Source organism: Mesoplodon densirostris, chromosome 2 (genome assembly GCF_025265405.1).
Source record: "Mesoplodon densirostris isolate mMesDen1 chromosome 2, mMesDen1 primary haplotype, whole genome shotgun sequence".
Lineage (NCBI taxonomy): Eukaryota > Metazoa > Chordata > Mammalia > Artiodactyla > Ziphiidae > Mesoplodon > Mesoplodon densirostris.
Window position 1 is genome coordinate 192,501,781 of NC_082662.1, and position 25,482 is coordinate 192,527,262.

Consider the following 25,482-nt stretch of genomic DNA (forward strand, 5'->3'; position numbering starts at 1 on the left):
CCCCGAAAGGAGTCAGACCCCGAATCGGGTAGGGGGCAGGGCTCTCCTTGGCCGCCCCGAGCTCCTCGTGAAAGGTGAGGGGTCGGAGGCCGGGAGGGCCCTCACGGCCTGAGGAGCAGAGGCAGGCTTCCCGCTCACCTGGGCCTCCCCAGGCTGGGTCACACCCTCTTCACACGCGTTCCCAGGAGTCGGGGTTGGCCCATGACAACCCTCCAGGAGGCGGGCTGGAGCCTCGCGCTGGGCCCGGGCCCCGCCACTGCTGAGGAGCAGCAGGGCCCCTGCACCAGAGCTGCAAAGGAGCAGGGGGGCCGCAGCAAGTGGGGAGTGAGGCCGGGAACACGGCCGAGCCGGGGGAGGGGCGGGCAGCGCCCCCGTGGTCTCTCCGGCCCTCCGTGCACGAGGACCACCCAGGTCTTCCTGGGGGCTCATCTACCTCAGGGCCGAGCCCCACGCCCTGGAGGCCAACGGTCGGTTTCCGCCTTCCTGGTCCAGCCGTGCAGCCCCTGGGGCCCGGGAGGTGAGAGCAGTAGCAGAGAATGGGAGGGGGGTGATGAGTGGCCCTGGGGGGTGATGGTCCTGGATGAACGGCCACTGGCTGCCCTGAGGCCTCCAGGCTGCCGCTGTACACTCAGGATGGACCGTGCGGGGACAGCAAGGTCAGGAGACGCGGCCGGCTCTCACTCCACCCTGGGCTTGGCCCAGCGCCGGGATGAGCCCAGCTTCAGCCACCGTCTCTCCCCCTCAAGTCTCCCTCCTGGCCCTTCCAGCCTCAGGCTGGTGGAGCTGCAGCTGCCGGACTGGCCTCCAGGTGGCGCCAGACTGCCGACTCAGGCCGGCCGGGACCGCCAGGTGGGCGCGTCCCCCAGCCGGGCGCCTGGCTCCATCCCGGGAGCAGGGTCCGGGGCTCCCGGGCTCACACCTGATTGGGGCCGCGTGCAAGACGCTTTGTGAGTGGACGTCACACCTTCTTTAGTGGCGGGCCTGGGGCTCAGCTGGAAGTCTCCTCCTTGTAGCCGCCCGACCTCCACCCGCCCCGCGGCTCCGGCCCTTCATGGCTCACCTGGTGAGACAACCCCTCGCTCCCCTCCCCAGGAGCCAGGGTGCGGAGGGTGACCCCGAGTTGCACTTCTGGGGCTGCTCCCCCCCCAAGTGGGTGACCTCGAACAAACAAGGTGCTTCCGGGGCCCTCCTCCGATCCCCTGTGGCCCCGAGGCTGTCCCCTCCGGCACAGGGTCCTGAGCCCGCAGCCCAAACGCCTGCAGGTCCCGCTCTCCGCTCTTCGGGTTGTTTGCTTTTTTCTTTCCTGGATGAAATTCCTGCCAGCTCGGAGGGAAGGAGGGAAGGGGAGCGAGAGGCGAGAGAGTTCCCTTGGCTCCGCCCTCCCTTGCCAAGCCCAACCCGTGAAACCCAGGAGTGAAGACCGCGCAGCGATGCCTGCTCCGCTCTGACTGTGCGCCACCGGTGCCCGCCGCACTCCCGGCCGCCGCGATGCCCAGCGCACCCGGGCTCCGCGCTCTCTGGCTCTGCGCCGCACTCTGCGCCTCCCCGTGCGCCCCCCAGCCTGGACCGCAGCCCGCCTGCCCGGCCCCCTGCCGCTGCCACGAGGACGGCATCATGCTGTCGGCCGACTGCTCTGAGCGCGGGCTCTCCGCGGTGCCGGGGGACCTGGACCCCCTGACGGCTTACCTGTGAGTACCACGCGCTTCTCCCTGAGGCCGCCTGGCTGCGCGCTGGCCGGGCCGGCTTCAGTCTGGGGCACCTGTGCAGCTGGAGCTCCGAGGCCCAGGCATCTTCTGCCCCGTCCTGGACTACGGGGCCGTGGCAGGGAGAACGGACCCAGGCTGAAGGCCAGGCGAGTGGTGAGGCCGGGCTTCCCTGACCGGTTCCCAGTTGGCTTCATGGTGGGAGCCCAGGCTAGGTGAGAGGTGGGTCTCCGGGCCCTGAGCAGAGGGGCCCACACTGCTGCCCCTTCTCCTCTTGCTGGTTTCGTCTCCTGCAGAGCAGCACCCAGGACGGTGGCCGGGACTCAGTGGAGGAGAGGGGAGGGGCCCCGTGGGGGGAAAGGTTGTCTGTCCCCGGCCGGGGCAAGGAGAGCGGAGCAGTCACTCGAGCTGGGTGGCCTTGCTGGGGTCCCAGAAGCCAGGAGAGGGCACTAAGCCACTCTCGTCTCCTCCAAGACGGACCCTGCTGGCTCCATCTCCCTCCACTGAGGCCTCTGGCTCCCCAGGGCCCTCCCTGAAGTCACGTCCCAAGAGGCCGTGTTGGAGACACTAATTTGTGGGCAGTGCCAAGCTGAAAACCAGAGAGCTGTTTTTAGAGTCTGAGTTGGGGTGAGATGATGTGTGAAGGGGACCCTACTGGGGGCAGCTGCCCCTCAGGGCTTGAGGGCTGGGGGCTCTGGCCTGGCCACCTGGGCAGGAGGAGGGAGTGAGCGCACACTCCAGACCACCTGCCTCCCCCCTGCTCTGGGGAGAGGAAACCTTCCTGGCTCAGCCCCGCCTGGGCCTCCATGACCTCTTCTCGGAGGAGGAGAGTCTGGGCCATCTGTCCCGGAGGTGGGGTCCCGGAGCTTTGCGGCTTTGGGCTCCAGGGCCTGGGGGCTCTGAGGAAGTGGGAGCTAGTTTTTAGAGTCAGGCAAGTATTTGTTGAACTCTATGGGACCAGGGCAGCTCCCCTTTAGCTGTTTTACATGTGTGTGGGTGACATGGGTAGGACATTGTCTCATTTGAAGACAGGGCTCTGTGGCTAAAAAGAATTTGGAAATGACTTCTTTGGAGCCTTTCTCTGGGGAAGCAGGAGAAAGTTCCCTTTTTCAGGCTGAGGGGCTCACTGGTCCCACCTCCTTCCCCAGACCCATCCTTTCTCAGGAAGCCTTGGGGAAAAGAGGACAGTGTCACCGTCAGAATCCACCCTGCTGGAGGGTTGTCCCCACCGTCTCGTCACAGTTCCCCTGGCGCTGTCACGTCTGCATTTGGGGTTTTCTGAGCCGACCCTGAGTCTCCCTGGGGCCTGAGAAAGCCCCTCTCTCCCAGGACTCAGCCTGTAGGTCCCAGGGCAGGAGGGAGGGTCCCACGCGGCCTGGGGACCTTAGCAGCAGGCCCTGGAATGTTGGAGGGAGGGGAAGACGCAGGGTCCTCCTTGGCCACGCACGGTCTTGTCTGGGTGGTGAGTGGAGTGTCTCTGCAGGGCGGTGGGCCTCCTTTCTCTGCCTCTCTGGAGAGCGGCCCAGGCACAAACGTGCCGAGGAAGGGTGGGCGTGAGGGCCGCCCCCTTCCCTCCTCAGCAAAGTGAGGATATGCCAGTCCAGCCCCAAGTGGCCCAGCTCTGGCCGAGGATGGCCCACACTTTCATCGGATGCTGGGGCCCACAGGGCCTCTCGTCTGGGCCACCCAAGCCCTGGCCCCTTCCTAGCTCTGCCCCCGACGGAGTCACCCAAGTCCTCTGAGCCTCGGGGTCTTCGTCTGTACGTGGGGACAAGTGGGTGGTGGGCAGACTAAGTGAGGCGACGTGTCATGTAAACTCCCCGGCTCAGTGCCTGACACATAACGAGCAGTGCCTGGACCCTCACACGGGAGGAAAACGGCGCCCGGGGTGAGCGCAGAACCCAAGGGGACAGACTGTGGCGGGACGAGGGGAGGCGACCGCGGGGTGCTGGCCTCAGTCAGTGCTTGGCTGCTCCGGGTGGGGCTCGGGGTCCAGCCAGCTGTGAACACTGGGGATGGGGTGGGAGGGAGTGGACACGCGTCTTCCTGACATGGAGGAGAAGGTGAAAGGTCAGGTGAGAACACGTGGATGTACAGGGGGCGGCCGGTCAGAGGGTGCCCTTGAAGACCTTCAGAAGGTGCCAGAGACGGAGCCGTAGGGGGCACCAAGGAACTCCGGGCTCCAGGAGACACCCAGCCAGTGCAAAGAATGTCCACCGCTGCCCTGCCCTCTCGGTCCCACTGCGTCTCTGCTCTACCCTTACCTGCAAAGACGACAGTCCCTCAGGGTCGGATGCCCGGCTGACTGGGTTGAAGGGACCGACACCAAACACCGACAGGCCCTTGGCCTCTCTCCAACCCGTGGTCTCAGTGAGGCTCGTGGGGGTTTGGATGTCCTCCCTGGAACTCACCTGGGAGACAAGGACCCCCGGCTCTGGGGCACCCGGAAGGTGGGGTGGCCCTTGCTCTATCCCGTCCCATGTCCACACAGCGAGGGGACAGAGATATACATGTGTTATTGGCAATACCCAGGGCTGTCCCTGACTTGGAGAATCTGGGTAGTATTCTGAGTCCCTCCTTTGCCCCCAAAGTTGAGCAGAGACAGGAAGTGAGTGGGGGGCCGAGCTGCTTGTAGAAGACCTGAGGCTCGTTCGCTTGCACTGACCCCTCAGCACCCATTTCCATCACCTTCTGCCGCCGGGGCGAAGGGGGGCCCCCACTCTGCGACCCCCATCAGGCAGCTCACTGCCCCCTTGGGACCTTACTCCCTGGAAGGCTGCTGTGGCGACCGCTGACCTTAGTGAAAGGTCAGATGCGGTGTGTGTGTAGCTTCTGGGTAGTTTGCATCCTGCTCATCTCTGCCTGGGGGTGATGAGACGGAGGCAGGGTGCCGGGGAGAGTGGTGGTCCCAGCACAGGTGCTGGTCACAGCAGAGCAGGACTGCAGGCATCACGAGCTGGTGACCTGGGCCAGTTTCCTCACCTGTAAACGGAGCTCACGCCTGCCGCACAGGGCTGTTGCCTGCATTCACTGAGGCAGCGTTCGTAGAGGGTTTGGCGCAGTGTCGGGCCCTTGGGAAGAAGAGCCCAGTGTTAGCGGTGTTGTTATTAGGGCGACTGGGGCCAAGAAGTGTTAGTCAAGGAGGTCTTCCTGGAGGAGGAGGTGTGGGGCTAGCACTGTGGGAAGTGCGGGACGGGATGAGAGAGGAGAGAGGAGGGAGTGGCTGCAGGGAGCCGGGAGGAGCCCTCCGGGGCCTGGAGAGGCTTTAGTTTTCTCCTGGCTGGTGCGGACGCAGAGCTTCGAGGGGGCCGAGGCAGAAACGGGTGGGACACCCCAGCCGCCCCCCAGGGCAGCGGCTGGTCCCTGCAGGGCCTGTCGTCTGAAGAAGCAGAGAAACGTGTGGCTCCAGGGAGGACAGCGGCCTTGCCGGCTGCGTCTGGGAGATCCATGGGCCTCTTCTCATTCCGGACCTTGGAGGCCGCCCTTTCCAGGCCAGGCCTCAGTGTCCTTTTCTAAAAGATTCTAAGAGCCTGAGCTTCTCCCCACCCCACAAACTCGGGGTTTGAGTTCTAACCCTCAGCCCGTGCCAGAACATTTCCAGACCACAATGCGCACAGGTTTTGTTGAGAAGCAGGGCCGGAGACGCAGGAGAGATCGGCTCTGAGCCTCCCATCCTGGTGCAGGACCTCCCCCGGGGACAGTGGGAGCCGCTCCAGGAGGAGGGTCCCCTAGGGACTGGGTGCCAGCCTTCCTCTGAAGCAGAGCTGGGGGTGGGGGGGAGTTGGCCCATTACGTACGGGGCAGGCCCGGTGGGGGGGTCGCTGGAGGAGGGCGAGCGTGTTGGGGAGCCAACACCCCAGTTCAAAAGAAAGGCAGGAAGCAGCCCCGGGCAAAAGAAAAAGGAAACCTCTGGGCTCTGGCAGCAGCCGTGCGGGCTCAGCGGGTGGGCGGCGGGCAGAGGAGAAGAAAGCCCGGCTCAGAGCAAAGTCGCCTGGCCCGTCCTGCCAGCCCCGCCTCTCCCCTTCCAAGGGCTCGACCCAACGGCTTCCGCGCAGACCGTGCCCACCAGGCAGCAGGCAGGGCGGGCGCGGTGCACTTCGGTTGATGGGCTGCACGTCCTCTGGCCGCCACTCATTCGCTCCAAAGTTTCTCTTTCTTCATGTTGAGAATGGAAACGCCGACAGCATTCACTGGGAAGGGTGGTAGGAGGAGCCACGGGACAAAGGGGCAAAGCCTTGTGTCTGCTTTAAAACGTTGACCATGGGTGCTGTTTTTCTCAACCCTCGACTGCAAAGGACCTACTGAGGCCCAGGAGGGGTAACAGAACTGCCTGTGACAGGCGCAGACTTAGGGAGACAGAGTCTAAGTTCTGGAGCCCCACTGGGCTGCCTTTCCTCCCCCTCCCTCCCCCCTCCCTCCCCTTCCCTCCTTCCCCTCCCCTTCCCCTCCCTCCCTCCCTCCATCCCTCCCTCCTCCTTTCCCCTTTCCCCTCCCCCTCCCCTCCCTCCTTCCCCTCCCCTCCCTCCCCTCCCCTCCCCTCCCCTCCCTCCTTCCCCTCCCCTCCCCTCCTCTCCCCTCCCTCCCCTCCCTCCCTCCCTCCCCTCCCTCCCCTCCCTCCCTCCCTCCCTCCCTTCCTTTTTAAAAATTTACTTACTTTATTTTATTATTTATTTATTTTTAGCTGCATTGGGTCTTTGTTGTGCACGTGGGCTTTCTCTAGCTGCGACGAGTGGGGGCTACTCTTCGATGTGGTGGCGGTGCGTGGGCCTCTCACCGCAGTGGCTTCCCCTGTTGCGGAGCACAAGGCTCTAGGAGCGCTGGCTTCAGTAGTTGTGGCACACGGGCTCAGTAGTTGTGGCTCGCAGGCTCTAGAGCGCAGTCTCAGTAGTTGTGGCTCACGGGCTTAGTTGCTCCGCGGCATGTGGGATCTTCCCAAACCAGGCCTCGAACCCGTGTCCCCTGCATTGGCAAGCTGATTCTTAACCACTGCGCCACCAGGGAAGCCCCCTTCATTCTTTCTTCCCTTCCTCCCTCCCTCCCTCCTTCTTATTAATCAAGCCCCGTCCCACTGACCTTCAGGGAAATGACCTTCCCTGGAGCCCATTCTGCTCTTGGGCTCCTGATGGGGACGGGGGCGGGGTGATGGAGGAAGTGACCATTCTTACAGGGTTCCCTGGAGGAGATGGGCCAGCCTGGCACCTGTGAGGACTCTTCCAAGAGGAGAAGTCTGGACTTCCAGGTGACTCCTGTCTGGAGAGTCCAGCTTCTCCCCAGAAACCGAGTTCCGTGGAAAGAGCGGGTTCTCCGGTGCAGCACAAGGAAAGCTGGGTGTGGACGGCCGAGGCATCTGGCTCCCTTCTGCCCTGGGGCACGCCCTGAGGGGCTGTAAGGACCCTAACGGCTGTGTGACCTTAGGAGCAGGGCTCCGGGCCCCTTGGGAAGGTACAAGGGACTGGAGTGCGGGAGAAATTTCCAACCCTCGGCCCCCACGTTGGAAAAGACAAGTTCCTTGAGCCAAACGGAGACGGATTTGCTGACTTGGGGGCTCTCAGAACTGTAGGGGCCCCTCTGTGCTGACGTGCCCCTTGGTAAAAGGGGTGGTCCCCAATTTCTAGTAACTCAGGCCTCTCTTCCCACCTCAGACATGGGAGAACAGGTCTCGGGAGAAGAAAATCACCCAAGAGGCCAAACCTGGGCAGAGAGCAGAGAGTTATTTTGGAAGCAGCAGAAGGACACGGTGGGGAGGAGAGCTCGGGGTTGGCGCCACGCCCCCCAGAGCCCTGCCAGCGTGGGCCCCGGGTGGGCTGGCGGTGGCAGGCGGGGTCTGCCCCTGGCTGCCCCGCGACCAGACCCTCAGGAGCTGTGGTCTCCTTTGGGTCCCATTTCCTGCCGCTACCTGCTTCCTCCTCAGAGCCAGCAAGGGAGGCTTGTACCCTGAGCTCTCCACGGCCTGGGCATCGGGGTCCCCTCTGAGTACCTGTGAGATGTAGAGCCTGGGGCTGGGGCCAGGGAAGCAGCTCGCGCCGGGCTTTCCGTCTCCCCTCTCTGCTCCAGCGGGTGGTGGAAATGCCTTCCTGGTTGCACTTTCCCAGGAAGTCCAGAAGTTTCTTTGGGAAAACAGTAAGTCTTGGGAAGGCCCATTCTTGGAGCCCTGCAGATGTACCTGGGCAGCTGCCATCACGCTGGTGGCGCTGCCTTAACCTGTCAGGGTAACAGTCGGCATTCACTGCCTCCATTTAAGCGTGTAAACCCCTGAGGGAGGCCCCAGCTTCATCCCCACGTTACAGGTGAGGAGACCGAGCCCCTTGCTCAGGAGCGCGTGAAGGCCGCCAGCCGGCGCTTGCTATGCTGGGATTTCCGCCGCCGCCGCCGCCTAACCACATGCTGCCTCGTGGGGCAGACCAGGGATTCTGGAGCAGCCCCTTAGAGCCTGTTGCTTTCCTTTCTCGGGAAGAGTCAGTGGTGGCCCCTATCCCTCCTGCCCGCTGTGGCCTCCGGAGCTGGTGGACTCGGGGGTGTGTCGGGGGACCAGCTGCGGGGTCGGGGCCTCGGAAGAGTGAGAGGACGGGCTGGTCGGGGAAGGCCCTGGGGGTGGAGGGGAGAGGCCTAGCCTGAGCCCTGGTGGACGGGAGATTCACACGGGTCAGTCGCGGGCAGGGCAGGCCCTCTGGGGGGAGGAGGGGACGAGCCTGGGAGGGGGGAGGAGGGGACGAGCCTGGGAGGGGGAAGGGTAGCTGGCCTGCTGTCCACGGCCTCGTCCGTCCCTCCCGAGGCAGGACCTTCCAGAGCAGGGCTTTCTGCCTTTTTCTCCTCAGGGCACATTAAAAAAAGAAAAAAAACCGACAGCGATTCAAGGCGTTCGGCAGCTGGGGTAAATCGTCCAGCCTCTCCAGGCAGCATCCGGCCAGGCTGGGGGCCCCTGGCACACGCACACCCGGAGGCCCTGCTGTGGTGGGAAAGCTTGCTGTGCCCCTGGCCAGCGGGAAGGGTCGGGTCTTGGCCCCGGTGCTGCCCCTCTATTTGGCCTCCATCTCCTTCGCTCCCATGGATGGGGGGAGTTGCCCAGCTCAGTGCCGTCACCCACCGGCCTCCCTGGGGCACTGGGGTGAGAAGCTGAGGCAGACCTGCAGCACCCTGGTCCTCCCGCAACTCTGCGGCCTGGGCTTTGCTGGGAGCAAGACCAGAGAGTCAGATTTGGAACAAGCCCCTGGCCTCTCCCCTCCCCCTTGGCCTTTGGGGTGCTGGAGGAGGTGGGCGGCCCTGGGGGTGTCCAGACGGCGCAACGGGCAGGGTGTCAGGGATTTGGACTTGGTCCCAGGCTCAGAGCCGGGGCACATGGCCTCCTGGAGGGACGGGGAGCGGAGGTGCAAAGGGGGTCCAGCGTCCCCGTCTACACCCCAGCCCAGTGCATTGCTTTCTTAGGGGCCTATAGGCACCAGGAACGTCAAGGTTTATTCCAATGCCCTGAGCGATTTGCAAGTTTGAATCACCCCTGTCCCTCCTGGAAGCATCAAAGACAGCCACCACCAAGGGCCTCTTACACTTCCTGTAGGAGGGACAGACGCCTCCCCAGGTGACCTGTCTGAGTCCAGATCTGCTTCACGCTCCTCGCACGCAGGGCAGTACGTCCCGGCGGCTAAGCCCCAGGTGCCGTGAGCGCCTGTGCGCATTCTGCAGACGTCTCTCACTTGTGCTGCGGCCCCCAGCCCCGGCCCATTGGCCACTGGTCAGGGGTAAAGCCCTTGCCCGCCCCCACCCCCGGCTGTGGTGGAAGCAGACCTTCACTTACTCGTTCATTCACGGATGGGGACTGAACCTCCCCGTCTGCCCGGACTCTGACCTGAAGGCTTTCTCTGCATCCAGCCTCGTGGGGCTGGACTGCTCCCCGCTCAGATGAGGCAGGGGGACTCGGGGGAGGTGAGACCGGGGCACACGTCACGCAGACTGTGGGGGGGTGATGCTGCGGCAGGCAGGTCCAGAGCAGGAGCGGCGGGGGGCGGGGACGGAGGGGCAAAGCCCATGCCTGACCGCCGCCCCCGTGCAGGCCCTGGGGGAGTCACTGCAAGGCCGGCGGTCGTCTCCCCCACCTCCCCCAAGGAAGCTTGTGTCGAGCAGGCCCTGCTTGGGGGACGGAGAGCTGACACTGGGGTGTGTTCCCTTCCTGAGTACTACCAGGCTGCGTCACCGCCCATGTCTGCTCAGGGGGCGCCCATTTGTTTGTCCGTCTGTCCACCTGCCTCATTGATTTAGGCTGTTGATGTCTCTCATATGGGGGGGTGGGTCTCAGGGAGGGGCCAGGCCTTCCCCTTCAGACAGGCAGGACTTCACTCCTGGCGCACTTCTCCTCAGGATGTCACACCTCCCTTCACACACATGCACACACACACGCACACATACATAGACTCACACACAGACACATAGAGACACATACACAGAGACACACACAGAGACTCACATAGACACGGACTCACACACACATACATACACACACACTCACACACAGACACACACGCCCCCACCCGGCTTGGGTCTCCACCTGCAGGGGGCGCCCTGGACGGGGCATGAGCTGCACTTACAGGAACTGCCCTCATCCTCCCCTCCCCCGGCTCAGGTCTGGGGCAACCGGGTGGGTGTTGTGGACCGAGAGGTGGATCGAGTGTTTGGGGCTTTGGGCCCCCAGGCAGCAAGGGCCGTAAGCGAATCCCGTGCCTTTGTGGTGGATGCTGATTAGGAGGCTGGGAGGACCATTGTCAAGGACAAAAGCCGGAGCGAATGGGGACAGGCTGTCCGGCCCTCGGGTACCTCGGGGCAGACTCAGGACCTGGTGTCCCAGCACAGTGACCACCCAGCGCTGCTGAGCTTGGGACCTGGGCCGCCCCTCAGCCAGGCTGGCCCCTGGATGTGCTCCTTCCCGCCTTCGGAGCCATCCTGGGCTAGCGCTCTGCTGTCGCCACCTCAAAGGTCTTACTGGTTTTTGAACAAGGGCCTCATTCTTGTTTTGCGCGGCTCCTGCCCTTGTTTGTAGAATGAGGGTCTCGACCTGCCTCCCATCCCAGGTGTTGGTAAATGAAGGGAGTCCCGTCCTCCGTGCTTGTGCCCTGGATCCTGACTGCCGGATCCACTGCTTCTGTTCCCAGGGTCACGATGAGCCATGACCTCGGGCAGGACAGGCTGGAGGATGGGGCGGGCGCCCCTTCTGAGGGACGCCACGCGTGGAGGCAGCCCCTGTCCAGACGCAGCCGAGTGGGTATCGCTGCGGGGGCTCCTTGGCCTGCGAGTGGCGTCTGCCGGGTGGGGACCATGGGCTGCTGTGCTTGGGGGAGCCCCGCACCCCCCCGCTTCTGCGAACCGGCCAGCTGTCGGGCTCCAGTGGGCAAGGCCTCCGTGCGAACAGAGTGGGGTTGGGTGACGGTGAACGAGTTAACATGCAGAAGCGCTTGGAAGGGTGTCTGACACACGGTAGCCACTTGCCGTGGTCTTATTTATGCCACAGTTTATTAAGTGTGTACTTAGTAGCGCCCTATTACACTGACAATTCTCCACCACAAACGAGGGGGAGACAAGGACTCAGTAAGTGGCTGTGCGAGTCCCCCCACCCTGCCGCCACCCTGCAGACCCCTGCCAGCTCGGCCCCTCCCCTCCCGGGTCCCCCCCACTGCGGCGGCGGTGTTCTCTGGCGTGTACACTCAGGGCTGCACGGTCGGGAGGAACAGGGGTGTCGACGGGGCCCTCCTCCGGTTTCGGCTGCAGCTTTGGGCGCCTCTCTGCTCAGTGGGATTGGAGTCAGGACGCCCCGGCCTCCCATTCTGTCTTTGCCCCCAGCTTGCTGAGAGCTTGTTGACAAGTCCTCTGGTCTCTGGGCCTGTCTTCTGCTGGGTTGGTAGTTCTGCGTCCCAGAAGACTGTAGAAGCAGAGGGGACGGAGTGGGAGGACGGGTGCGAGTGAGGCCGAGGTGAGGGAGGGGCCCCGGTCCCCGAGAGGTGCAGCGTCCCCCAGCGAGACCTGAGATCCCGGCGCTGTGCGCCCAGCCAGAATAAGGCCCCGCATTAACCACCTGCAGCCAGCAGAAGGAGGACCCCCACCCCCACCCCGAGCCCGCCCCGCCGCCCGTCGACGCCACACCAGCCCTCGCGTTGCGCCATCTCCCCTGCTCTGAATGCAGAAGCCCAGGGTGACCCCCTGCACCTGCCCTGCTCCCACCTGCCAGAAAGCATCAGCCTCACCACCCACACTGGCGCAGGGAAGGGGGGGTGCAAAGGCACTGTGCTGTGGGCCCAGGTCCCTGCTGAGCATGGGGAGTGGGGCTGGGCAGTACTGGGCTCCCCGGACCCTGGCCTGCCCCGTGCTGAGGTCACCCCGGAGCCTGTGCGGTGCAGTGGGCAGAGCGGAATGCCAGGGGTGGGTTTGGAAGCTGGGTCTGGGGGCCCTCCTGGAGTCCTGTGGCAGCTCCTGCCCCTGCCTGGCTGCACCCCCCGTGACAGATCAGTGCCCCCCCCCCCTCTGCTGGCTGTACAGTTGACACCCCAGGAGTTTGCTGTCCCTCTACCCTCCTGCTATGATACCTCCAGCTTCCTTCTTGTTCTCCTCAGAGGGGAGAGGGGCAGCTGCCCCCTGCTTTGTTGGCCCTGGAGGCACCGGGTGGGGGGTGCAGCTGGCCTGGAGAGGCGACCTTGGAGGTGGTCCCAGCGATCCTGGAGACCGGGGTGCTGGGTGGTCCCAGGGATCCTGGTGACGGGGGTGCTGGGTGGTCCCAGGGATACTGGAGACGGGGGTGCTGGGTGGTCCTGCTGCTGAGGAGGCTGAAGGCCTGGGCCTGCCCCGTGTGGGAATCTCGTGGCATTGCAGGCAGCCCACCTGCCTGCAGCCAACCACCACGCCTGGAGGCCCCACTGCGTGGGAGGTGGCGGGGTTGGAGAGAGGAGCAGGGCAGGATCCCAGCCTCTGCTGGCCCCTCCGCCGGCCGTCCTTGTCCAGGCCAGGCCACAGCTGGATGTCTCCATGGGTCAGTCTGCTCTATACTTAGCAAAAAAGTGATTGAAAAAGTAGTTCTGAGGGGTTGACTAAAGGCGATTTACCCCATCTAGTGCCTTGGATATCCTAAAGCCTTTTACTCAACGCGTGGTCCCCACCAGACCAGCAGCATTCCTCCTCTGGGGGCGCATCTGGAGTGCAAAGGCTCACACCCCACCCCAGACCTGCTGGGGCCACATCTGCATTTTAAAGTGTGCCCAGCACCAACCTCCAGCTTCTCCTTGGAATAAGTCAGACCATCAGCTGGCCAGCCACTCCCTGCACCCCTGCCCCGCCCCGCCCGGGATTTTGCTTTTACCTAATTTGTACTTAGGTGGCGCCCCGTGACTATCACTGTGATTTACTGCAAGGATGTGGTTAAGAAATGGCTTCAGGCAAGAAGCCTGCAGCCCGGGAAGCATGAGCTTGATTTAGGATGCGAGGGGCCGACTGAGACTTCTCTTTTTCCAGGAAATTTCCCGTCTCTGCCCTAGGACGCAGCCCCCCTGGGTCTAACTCCTGTTCACTCGTCTGTTTTTCCCAACCAGGCTGGCAGCCCCAGGAAAGCAGGGCTGGTATCACCCTTGCACGGGGTGCTCAAAAACATTGCTAGGATGAGTGAAGCAGTGAATGAAGAAGTGAATGGTAGCAGCGGGAGGTGTGGTGGCCGAGAGCAGATGTGCTCCCCTGAGAGACAGGCTGGGTGGGAGGGCAGCCCTCACACCTGGGGGCCGTGCTGGCCTGGCTCTACGGCAGGCCCGAGGCGTGGCGTCCACCCAGACGGCTGCTGTGAGGACGGAGCCGGGACTTAAGCTGCCAGTTGGCCGGCCTGGGTTTCGTGAGAGTGAGACGTCTGCTGCATAAACCTGCCACTGAGAAGCTTTTGCCTTTCCTAGTCATTCTCTTTACCCTTTCTTTACAAAGAAAACCTCTTTTGAAGGTTTCCATCCAGTTTCCAACAAGCTAAGACAAAGAAAGGTATGCAGGCTTGGATGGAGAGAGCGCTCTAGGGACCCGAGGCTGCTGGTCCTCGAGTCTGCACTGTGTGCCTGGCTCTGAAGGTCCGAGTCTGTGTCGGGAGAGATTTCAGGCTGGTGGGTCAGAAGGTACCGCCCTGCACGTGCTGGGTGGGGACAGGTACAGGGGAGGGGGCAGCAGTGGGGAGGGTGTGTCCTACTGGATCCTGGGATGGCCAGGGACCTCTGGGGCGAGTCTGAGAACACCGTGCCCTTGGCTGTGCAGCAAATCTCAGCAGGTGTTTATTGAGCACCTACTGTAAGCCAGGGGATGCACAGATGAGTGAGGTGAAAAGACACACGGAAACGCACATCCAATTTCAGTCCCACAAGGTAAAGGCTGGGAAGTAGAACCAGGAAATCCAGAGGGAGCCCTTAGCCGACTCCAGGTTCACGGAGGACTTTCCGAATGAGCCCCCCCACCCCGGCCCCTAATTTTTTAAACTCATTTTTATTTAAGAAGAGAGTACATGTGGCAAGTGTGTCCTGGTAAATTTCCACAAGCTGAGTACACTTGCGCAACCAGCACCCAGGCCAAGAAACAGCGTCGACCGCCTCTCCCGGTCTCCCCCCGCCACCACACCCCCCGGACGACCCCGGCCCTGGCTTCAGCAGCCCCGGCACCTCTTGCCTGTGTCTAGACTTTACCAGGACGGAGCGCTGCTGTGTCTGCCCCTCCCCCTCGCCACGTTTGAAGATCCATGCATGCTCCTCCCACTGCTGCCCGGTCCTCACTGCGGGAGGACACGGGCCACGCGGACAGGCCCTCCAGTTCGGGGCCTTACAGGTGGAGCTGCCGCGAGCAGCTCTGGATGGGTGTCTGGTGAGCACGGACACCCAGGAGTGGAATCTTGGGGTCACAGTGGATCCTAGGGGCAGCTCAGGGGTGCGAGTGTGTTTCCCGGGGCGGGGCGGGGGGAGGTGTGGGAGGGGCCTGTGGTCCGTGCTCCCTGCATCACTTCCAGTGGCTCCGCAAACCAGGTGGTTTAACACGGCAGGAATGACTCTCTTGTGGAATCCACGAGTCAGAGGGGCCCTCATCCACCACAGCCTCCTCTAGCTCCGGGGCTGCCGGCCCCCGGGCCCGTGGCTGCATCACTCCAACCAGCACCAGTCACCTCGTCAGTGCCTGCTCTGCGTGTGTCTCTGTGTCTCTTCTAGGGGCACTTGTCACTGGATTCAGGGCCCACCCAGAAGCTCCTCCATTTTAAGATCTTTCACTGAATTTCACTGCAAAGACCCTTTCCAAGTCAGATCAGGCACACAGGTCCCAGGGATCAGGAGTTGGGTACATCTCTTTGAAGGCCACTCTTGGGCCCACTGCAGCATCTCTCGCTGTGGCCCTAAGCAGCCCAGCCCAGGCCCACCCTTTGCAAAACTCTCAGTCACGCCACTTTCTCAGGGCTACCCTGTCCCTCCTGGCCTTGCTCCAGGAAGCCCTCCCTGACTGTGTCCTGGTCCTCAGGCATGGGATTCCTCCGACACTAACGTCCTCACCTCTGTCCAGCTGTGCCTGTGGTCTGAAGGTGTCCTCAGACTGGCGTCCTGAGGGCAGGGTGTGCCGCCTCCTTCCCTGTGTGCACGTGGGGACACACACCACCTGTGCTCGGCTCAGCTCTGCACATGGGTGCTGGGAGCAGGAACTAAGCTGAAGGCACCTTTCCAGCAGTGTCCGGCCCGGGGCACCACGCCCAGTGGCGGCCCATCCCTGTGACCCTTCTGCCCTCAGACATTCCCCAAAGGGACCGGGCTATATCCTGGTCCCAGGGCCTCTGTGGGAGTCCTGGCTACACCCGCAGCACAGGGAGGAGGGAGCCCAGGGGACCGGGAGGCCCCCAGCCCTTTGCCTCTCCTTGGAGGAGGCCAGGAGACAGGAATGCCTTTGGCTGGGGACCCTGGCCAGAGATCAGAGGATCAAAGATGGGAAGGTGAGAGGATGAGAAGGTGGCACACTTTGGAGGCTGCGGAGAGAAGCAACGCTGGTGTCTCCTAAGGGCAGGGCTGACCCAGAATGCCCTCCCTACCCCCTCTCCGATGGAACCTTGCAGAGCTGCTTCTCCAGATGAAGGCCCTGGGGTGAATGCTGCTGAGGGCGGGATGCTGCATGCCCGGTGGGCAGGGCTGACCCCCTGCATAGCAATTCCCTGAAGAGGGGCTATTGAATAACATCTGTAGGTGCAGAAACTAAGGCACAGAGAGGAAATGCAACTTGCTGACATCAAGCAGCTGGGAAGTGGTCGGGCCAAGGTCAGACCCGGCAGTCTGGCCCCGGAGCCCACAGGCTACTTTCCCCGGGGGAGAAGGTCAGTGCAACCGCAGCACGAGGCCGCAAGGCTGGACCTCAGGCAGGACTTCTCCCTGGGCGGGGATGCTAGTGGGGACCGTGGTTTAGTCTTCCTACAAGTCCATGAACCAGACAGGTGGGGCTGGGGAAGAGGGCGGGTTGTCGGCGTGCCCGCCAGAAGGGAGGACGAAGGTGGTGGACAGGTGACCAGCGGCGCGGAATGTGGCAGGAAACGCCCCGGGACCAGGCATCGGGGCCTCAGGGGCCAATGGGAGGGACAGGTGAGGCTCTGCAGGCGGGCGGGACCTCCCTGGGCGGAGAGAGCAGGGTGCGCCCGACCAGGTGAACTTGGAGGAGGGGGCGGGCTCCGGAAAGTCCCACCGGTCCTTGCGTGGGGGGGGGGAGGGTGTGGGAGCGGGGAGCGGGACAAAGAGGCCCTCCTAATCCCCTCCTTTGTTCCCGAGCTGCCACCCCACTGCCGCACCTTTCAGCCTCCGGCCGGCTGGGACCCAGCTGGGCTCAACAGAACCAACCCGCAGGGTTGGCTCTGCCACTTACTGTGACTAGACGGGCAGTAACTTGATATTTCCAAGTCTCCCTTTCTTCACTTAAAAGGGAATAAAGAAGCCTTCACTCCCGGCCTGATAAAAGGATTAGACTAAATGAGGCCAAGGATGTGCCAGAGCCAACAGAAGGCACCCAAATGGAGGGGGCCGGACCCGGGACGGTGGCCTCGGAGGGGCCTTGCTTTCCTGAGCCGCGTCTGTACAACGGGTCCGTCCCAGCAAAGGTGGCTCTTAGATGCTCTGAATGCCCAGCGTCCGCTCTTTCCTGCTAGATTCAAGCTGAGAGTCGAGGGCACCATCTGGCCGGGATGGGCGAGGCTGGGCGAGGGTGGGGGCTGGGCGAGGGCAGCTGCCCTGATGAGAAGGGGGCAAGGGGTCCTGAGGTGAGAGGAAGGCTTCCAGCTGGGTGGGGGGCGACTCTGAATAGAGGGCCCACTCCCGTTTTCCCCCCAGGCACACCCGCCTCTTTATCTGGTGAAATAAAGGCCGCAGGACAGAGCTTCAGCCAAACAAACAGGGCCAGGGCTGGCTGCGGGCAGCTCCGCACACAAAGCGCACTCACTCCCGCCCCAGGGCTGCCGCGGTCTTCCGGCCGTGGCCCCTGATCCCTGCTCCTGGGCGCCCTGGGGAGCTCTGATCCCCTGGGACGTCCCCGCCCTCCTCTCTGAGGGGCTCCAGGCCCACAGGGAGGACAGAACTCCTGCCCTCGCACCTCCACACCCCGAGGCGGAGGAGCAGAGGTCAGAGCAGGGCTGGAAGGACGCCGGTGAGTGGAGGGCACTGAGCTTGGCGGGACCGAGTCCCGGAGCAGTTGCTTTGGACCCTCGGCTCCAGGTCGATCCCAGCCAGGGCCGCCATGTGGGGAGCCCGCCCCTCTGTGCTGCATAGGAAACGGCCCTCGATACTGTGTGTGACGAGGCCGGTGCCTGGCCGCCGCCGTGTGGGGACCAGCCCCGCCGGGCAATGACAGTGTCTACGGAGCCCGCAGAGGTCAGAGGTCAGTCCCAGGCATATAACATCCAGCCCTGGGCCCAGCCCTCGTCACCGCCCACTTTTGTCACTGTCCCACCTGACTGGGCTCGGAGGGCAGGAACCCCTCATTGTTGGACCCGGCAGCTCAGCACCTGGCACAGTGCCTGGTGTTCAGTAGGCGCTTAATAAATGCTGGTTGAATGACACACGGCTGGGCGGTGGCGTGAGAGGCTGGAGGGTGGAGGCATGTGAGCTGGGCCACGTGAGCGGCAGCCCTGGCGGCGGGTTGGTCACCGAGTGCCGGATGCTGGCAAAGTGCTTTTACCAGGGAGGAGCCGCGGCAGAGAGAGGCGAAGTCACTTGCCCCATGTCACACAGCTGGCAGGCGGCAGAGCCGGGAAGGAAACAGCCCAGGCCAACTGCAGGGCTGTCCGGGTGCTGCTGATAGGACCCCAAGGACACACCCAAGGACACGCACGTCGTAGCCACATGTAGCCAGCGCAGCCGAGGAACCGAAGTTTCCCTCTGATTTACTTTCAGTGACTTGAACTGTGAACGGTCAGTACGGGCGGTGGAGGTCTGGACCATCTCCAGAGGAGACGGGCAGAGCCAGCCGTGCAGCTCCCAGAGCCTCTGCCCGTTGTGCTCATGGGCTGCACGCAGCAGCCCTGACTGGGCCCAGGACCGCCCTCCGGCCTCTCCGCGTGTGGGGCTCGGCTGGGCAGGCGGCAGGGACCCACGCAGGGGAAGCAGACACACAGGCAGCCTGTCCCATCTTCGCTCTGCGGTGCCTCCGCCTGCTCTGGGCTTGGTGGAGGGCCGGCCTGCACAGCATGGCTCGGAGGGTTAGGACCAACCACCGGGCCAGGGAAAATACCTCTGATCAGGGCAGGGGCTCTGGGACCATCCCAGCTTGGCCACTTTGCCTGGCAGAGCAGCGAAGTCCCCTTAGCCTGAGGCGGCCGGCTCCCCAACAAAGGGGTTCCCTTGCAGGGTTGAGGGGCAGGGCAGGCCCGGGACCCTCTCCACCTCCGAGGCTGCCCTCCCTCACCCCAGCCGGGCACCCACACCCTCGACCTGGTGTTCCAGCTGGCACTTTCCCTTTTCCAAGAAGCAGAAGGTGGAAACAAGGGTTTGGCCTGAAGTTGGTGCCAGACCTCCATTTCCCGAATGCAGCATCCTTGAGTGGGAGGCATCTCTCCTGGCCCTGGTCTCCTTTCACTGCCATCAGCTTGAGGAGACAAATCCATAGATGAAGTATCACAATACCGTGAGTGGCATTCCCTGTCTCCTGTGGTCTTACAGCCCAGGGCTAAAAAACCCTACCTTTCCCCTCTCACAGGACGTTTAGGAATGTCCCCTTCCCTTGCTTTGTGCCCCCCGCCCGCCTGAATTGACCGGGGCACCTGACGGCGCTCTGAGTTTCCCATCTCTCCCTGGTTCCCTCTGACCTGCACAAGCCTGGTCTTGGCTTAGAAACCATGGGGACCCCAGTGACCCCCGAGTCAGGTGCCAACCCTCCCCGTCGGCATCTGTCTTCCCATCCCCCACGCTGCCTGCCTCCTTCTCAAGCCCTCCAGCCCCCCCAGCCAGGCTGGAGATGTCCTCACAAACAGGGGAGCCAAGACAGGGCAGAATCAAGCAGTAGCCCTTCAATTTAAGACTACAGTGTTGTTCTCACACAGGGGTTTGTGCAAGGCCTGTGAGCCTCAGGTTGTGCTGTTGTGTGTGTGATGGTGGATGCTTTTGCCCTGGTTGGGGCCACTCCTTTGTTGGGAAATTTGTGGAAATTGCAGAAATCTGAGAGAATTCTGTGTCGACTAGCTAGGAGCCTCCAAGAAGACAGCCAGTACCAGTCCCCCTGATAAGGAGTCAGCTGACGGAGGAAGACGTGCCGTCCAGGCGCTGGTTTCAGGAGACACAGTTCTAGCCCCCATTCCATCAGCTGGCGTGGGGCCTCGGGGGCTGGGTCCTCCTCTGTGTCTGTCTCCCCTCTTGACTGAAGGAGCACAGACGCCAATCAGGGGAGTCTGGAAGCGCAGGGGTTCCGGGCAGTCACAGTAACTGGCAGATGCTCCCAGCGCTGCGCAGCGGGCAGGGATGCAGAAGCCCCAAGGCGCTTGGCCGGTCCTGTGTGCATGGCGAGCCCCCCCCAACCCCGTCTTCGGCGCCTTCCGTTCCAGACCCGCCTGCGTCCCACGTACCCCTCTTTCTGCCCCCAAGGCCATCTCTCTTTGCCCTCGCCCTTCTGAGTCCGGACGGACAGTTTGGAACCCAACGGGGAGAGCGGCGGCGGGAGCAGTTGGTGACCAGGGAGCAGGGTACAAATGCGGGGTTCATCGCTCTGTGATAAACAACCCTCCCCAGCAACACTGCGAACTTGGGCCTGGGGCTGGCCCCGTGCCGTCCATGTCCCCCCAGCCCAGCACTCGGAACCCACAGCCGCCCATCGGAAAGGAAACCAGCAATCTGGGGGGCTGGAAGGGTGACGTGGGTCTGACTGGACCAGGCCCCTGACCCCAGATCCGAGCCCTCTCTCCTGTCACCTGCCTCTTAGTGACACAGGAGGTCAGCCAGTGTCCTCTGAGTGCCAGGGCTGGCAGCCATGGGCAAAGAGGCTGGGCAAGGCTGTGGTCACTCACTCGGTGTGTAGTGCAGCCCCTGTGTGCCAGGTACCCCCAGGCCTGGAGGCTGCAGAGGGCACTGAGAGTAAGTCCTTGCCTTGAGGGAGCTCCTGGCCACATGGGGCGTTGTGTCCGGATCATCATAATTCAGTTGGTGAGGACATTAGTAAGAAGGCATGCTGAGCGAGCCCTGAGTTTATTTTACTAACTCGTACAGTTTAATGACTCATGTAATTCTCACTCCAACCTCTGTGAGGCAAGTACATCGTGATCCCTATTTCACAGATGGGAAGACAGAGGCTGGGAGGTGTCACGCGGCAGGGCCAGGCCCACGGGCTCATCAGTGCTGTGCTGGGTGGTGATGGGGGCAGGGCAGCACCAGGCACACAGTAGGAGCCCAGCTAATGCCCCTGTGGGAGCTTGAACAAAACCCTGTAGGACGCAGGACGATGCTCAGCTCTGCCGGGGGTGGGGGCGGGTGCTGGGAGGGCCTCACAGAGGTGGCCTTGGGGCACAGCCATGCCTGGGGACAGGGGCTCATCTCCCGGTCACTCTGGCCGCTCTTTACTTGGCTGCAGAGATGGGCCCTGCTTCCTGGTCTCTCTTCCAACCGGTGGTGACAGTCCTCCCAGGCCCACCCAGCAGGACCCAGGGGCTTTGCCGTCTGCTGTTTCTCCTTATAGAAAAAATGCAAACAGAACAAATCCCCCAGGACCCTTGGGTGTCAGCCAGATGGCCCTGGGGGCGGGTCTCCTACTACCCCCCACCCCGTCCAGGTTTCTGTCTTGCTGCTCTATGCCCCTCAGTTCCCCAGCATCTTCCTGGTCTCCACGGCGTCGCCGCCTCTCCTGGCTTCCTTGGTGGTCCACTTGCTACACAGGGTCGAGCTCTGAGAACGCTTCCTGCGCTCGGGCTGTCAGCCTCGCTCATCGATCCTCTCTGTCCCCCTGCCCATGGCTGTGTCCAGCCCAGCAAACAGAGCCCCTCTGGGTGCCCCAAGGGCTGCTGGGAAAAGGCCTCGGGGTGGGGCTGCAACCCAGCCTCTGGTCCCTGCAGTTGAGAGATGCAGCGGGCAGTGCCCACCACGAAACATGGTGCCTCGCGTCCAAAAGTGTTCAGACTTAAACCAAGCGCGCCCTTCCGAAGGGGCCTCTCTGTGTAACTGTGTAGATCAGGAACCCACAAAGCCCGTCCTGGAGAGCTGTGTGTGCGTGCACGCATGCGTGCGTGCGTTGCGTGTGCGTGCGCGTACGTGCGTACGTGTACGTGCGTGCGTGTGCTGCGTGTACGTGCGTGTGCGTGTATGTGCGTTCGCAGTGCTCACAGGGCGGCAGCGGTGGGGCAGAGTTTGAGGCTAGGTCTCGGTGTCCAGCTCACCCACAAGCTGGGCCCCAAGCAGCACCCCCCGAGCAGCCCGCGCCCTCCCAGCCAGGGACGGAGCCCCGCTCGCCCAAGGTCATAGCCGAAAAGAGTTCCACCCGCGGGGGCAAGCCGGGTGAGTTTCTCCCACAGAAATTCTGTCTTGATAACGTGGATACTTGGAGAATGCTTGTGACTTTCATGAATACAACCCAAACTTGCACGTGTACAGACACACACACGTGCCCTCCCGCGACACGCATGTCCGGTGCCTCACAGGCGCTGCAGGGGCTCACGAGTCCTGACATTCGCAGTGCTTACACGTTCGCACGGCCCGCGCCCCTCTGCCTGCCCTGGTCCGGGCAAGGACGGCTGGGCGCCCGGGGTGACCTCTCCCAGGACCGCCACCTTCACCGGACTCCCGGGTCAGAGCTCCCGAGGGCAGGTTCCTCCTGAGGCCCGCGTGCCGGCCCCCTGGTCCCCAAGGCCGGCGGCCGGGCTTGGAGCCACCGCCGCCGCGTCTCCCTCCGCGGCCCCGCGTCTCCCTCCGCGGCCCCGCGTCTCCCTCCGCGGCCCCGCGTCTCCCTCCGCGGCCCCGCGTCTCCCTCCGCGGCCCCGCGTCTCCCTCCGCGGCCCCGCGTCTCCCTCCGCGGCCCCGCGTCTCCCTCCGCCCCCCTTTCCTTGGTGCCAGCCCTAGCCCTTTCCTGCAGTGTTGGCAGACCCCCCTTCTGCCCCTCACGGAGCCTTGCAGCTGGGCTGGGCGCTGTCCCGGGCAGGATGCGGGGCGGGCGGGGTGCAGGCTCCCTTCTCTCCCAGGAGAACAATGAGGCTGCTCGTTGTGCGGGGGGCCATGGAGCCACATCAGAGCCTCTGAGGTGCAGCCCCCGGGGTGACGGCTGAGTGATGGGGCCTGAGTCACATGCCCGCGAGCGCCTGTGGAGACACGTCCAGAGATGCTCGGGGTACGTGTTCAGAGGTACCTGCTTTTGCGGATCCTCACGCTTTCCTGCCGGGCTGATCGTGCACCGGACCTGGGGCCGGGCAGGAGGGTCTGCGGCCTGAGCTCCCGTGGCCGCACCGTCTCCTCCCGCCACCGTCCAGCGTGCCCTGCGGCTCTGCGGCCACCAGCCAAGCAGCCACAGCTCCCCCGGCCCTCCTTCTGGACGGGCAGGCCCGGGATGGCCCGGCCCGGACCCTGGGTCCTCATGTGGAGCCGGACGGGAGCCTGCCGGTTTCTCGGCTCTACCTGCCCTCGATGGCTTCCTTCCTCAGAGCATGTAGCATCCAGAGTCCAGGCTTCACTGGAGGTAAAACACCAGAGCCTAAACAGCCTTTTCATAGGTTGGAGCTGGGCCTCGAATCCCTGACCCCCACCCTATCTCCAGCACACACGTCACACGCGTTTCTTGTGGAAAATGGAGACCCTGGGGTTTGCAGGGAACGTGCACCCCTGGGGAGGAGGGAGCTGCCGGAAGGCCAGCGGGTGGTGCCCGGCCACACGGTGGGCCGGTCCGGGTCCACCCTGTGCCCTCAGGCTGGGGGAGCTGGCGGAGGTGAGAAGCAGCTGTTAGGAGTCTGAGGCAGGAGGGATTCCAAGTGTACGAGACTCACATGTGCAGCCCGAGCATCACTGCTCCCCGGCGCGGACTGGGAGGAAGACGCTGGGGCGGGGCAGGACCAGCAGGCTAAGGTCACCCCTTCTGCCTACTCCAGGCCTGCTGGGCTGGGACGCTTTCCCACAGGTCACCGAGGGACAGGACTGATGTGTGTGCCCTGTTAGGCAGTCTGTAAGCCCTGGCTCATTTAATCCTTACGAGGACCCTAGGAGTTTGGTGGTGTTCAACCATTTTTATGGATGAAGAAACTCAGGGCCATAGTGATTAAGAAAGCCTGAAGTCTGGCAGGTAAACCAAGGAGAGAGTTGACCTCAGCGCTCTTTTCCGCTTTGCTTTCTTTTTTCCCCCTTGAAAATAGATTTAATCTTACTCAAATTAGAAATGTTTAGCATTTTCCTCTTTGTTTTCTTGAGTGTAAAGTGGAGGTAACATTGGAATCCACCTTGGGGTTGTTGTGAGAATTAAATGGGATTACAGTAAGTCCCCTCCGCACGAACAAGTTCAGTTCCGAGAGCGCGTCTGTAAACCCTATTTGTAAGTCCAGCAAAGTTAGCCTAGGTACCCGACTTACCCAACCGGCTACAGAGTACTGTACGGTAATAGGTTTATAACACTTTACACACATACAATACATAAAAAACAAACACAAAAAATAGAGAAGACATTTTTAATCTTACAGTATAGTACCTTGAAAAGGACAATATTACAGTACAACAGCTGGTATACAGGGGCTGACATCGAGGGAACAGGCCAGAACAGTTACTGACTCGAGGAGGAGGAGGAGGTGGGAGATGGTACAGCTGAAGGGTCGTCAGCAACAGGAGATGGAGGGCAAGCTGCAAGTTCACTCAGGCCTGACGTGGATGGCACAGGTTCTGGCTCCTTGCTGGATTCAGTTCTATCCACCCTCTTGAAAAAACGATCCAGTGATGTCTGGGTAGTAGCTCTTATTTTCTCGTCATAGATGACAAGGTAGCCCTGGATTGCATTCTGAGTAGCTTGCTGCAGCCTTTGTGTATCATTCTACGTTTGGGTCGGTCCTGGCCTCAAAAACTAACAGCGCCTCCTCAAATTTAGAAGATTCCCTTGCCATTTTCTGTGTCGTGAATCTTTTCAGTTCTTCAGTTACTTCTTCTTCCTCCTGTCCCTCTTCATCCTTTCTCTGCGCCTCCAATTCCATCAGTAAGCTCCTCATGTTGCCCAGCAAAGAGTTCAATGACATCATCCTCTTGCAGATCTAGCTCCCGCTTCTCACTGAGGGTCACTACGTTGCTGAAGACCTCTTCAGACTTCTGATCTACCTTCTCAAATCCACAAACATCATGAACAAACTGTGGGCAAAGGTTCTTCCAAACCCTATTCATGGTGACCACCATACCCTCACACCATGCAAAGTCAATGTTTTTTATGGCCTTGTAGATATTATAGTCCTTCCAAAGTTGTCCCTAGGTTCTTCCTGATTTGTCACTTACCTTTACTGCCTGACAAAAAGTGTGACCTAAATAATATTTCTTGAAAGTTGCTCTAACTCCCTGGTCCATAGGATGGATGAGCAATGCAGTATTTGGTGACAGATGCACTACTTTGACGTTGGGAAAAGTCATCCATGAATGGGGGGTGGCCCAGAGCATTGTCGAGCAGCAAAAGAATGTTTTTCTGGAATGTCCTTCTCCGAGCAATATTTCTCTACATCTGGGATAAAGTGGTGGCAAAACCAGTCCTGGAACGTGGCCTGTGTAATCCAGGCTTCGGGGTTACGCTTCCACACAACAGGAAGAGAGCCCTTGGCTATGTTTTTAAGGGTTCTTGGGTTCTCTGAATGATGAACTAAGAGAGGCTTCAGCTTCATATCACTGGAAGCATTGCCACCAAACAACAGTTAGCCTATCGGTTGCTGCTTTACAGCCCAGCATCAACTTTTCCTCCTTACTGATGTAACTTCGGTCTGGCATCCTCTTCCAGTACAGTTCTGTCTCATCCACGTTAAAAACCTGGTTGGGTAAATACACACCATCATCAATAATTTCTCAGAGTGTTTCTGGAAGTTCCCAGGCAGCTACCCTATCTGCACTTGCTGCCTCTCCACTTACTTTTACGTTGTGAAGGTTGGCTCTAGCCTTGAACCGATGAAACCAGCCATGGCTGGCATTAAAAGACGTGCCCTCTGATTCTTTGCCGTGTTTCTTCTTCAAGTCTTCATAAAGGCTTTTAGCTTTCTCTTGAATCAGCATTAAGCTGAGCAGGACTCAGCACTGATGTTGATCCTGCATCTGCACCCTGAGAAGATTCTCCATCTCCTCCATCACTTTTCCATGCTTCAATATTTTGTCAA

General features: G+C 61.8%; 1 protein-coding gene across 1 annotated transcript in view; it reads left to right on the top strand.

Moving 5' to 3' along the window:
- Positions 1-1,488: 1,488 nt before the first annotated feature.
- The window catches only part of LGR6 (leucine rich repeat containing G protein-coupled receptor 6), a 97,196-nt gene continuing 73,202 nt past the window's right edge, over positions 1,489-25,482 (top strand). Inside the window, exon 1 of the mRNA XM_060088699.1 lies at positions 1,489-1,688. Within this exon, the coding sequence (XP_059944682.1) occupies positions 1,489-1,688 (200 nt within the window). The remainder of the gene's footprint in view (positions 1,689-25,482) is intronic.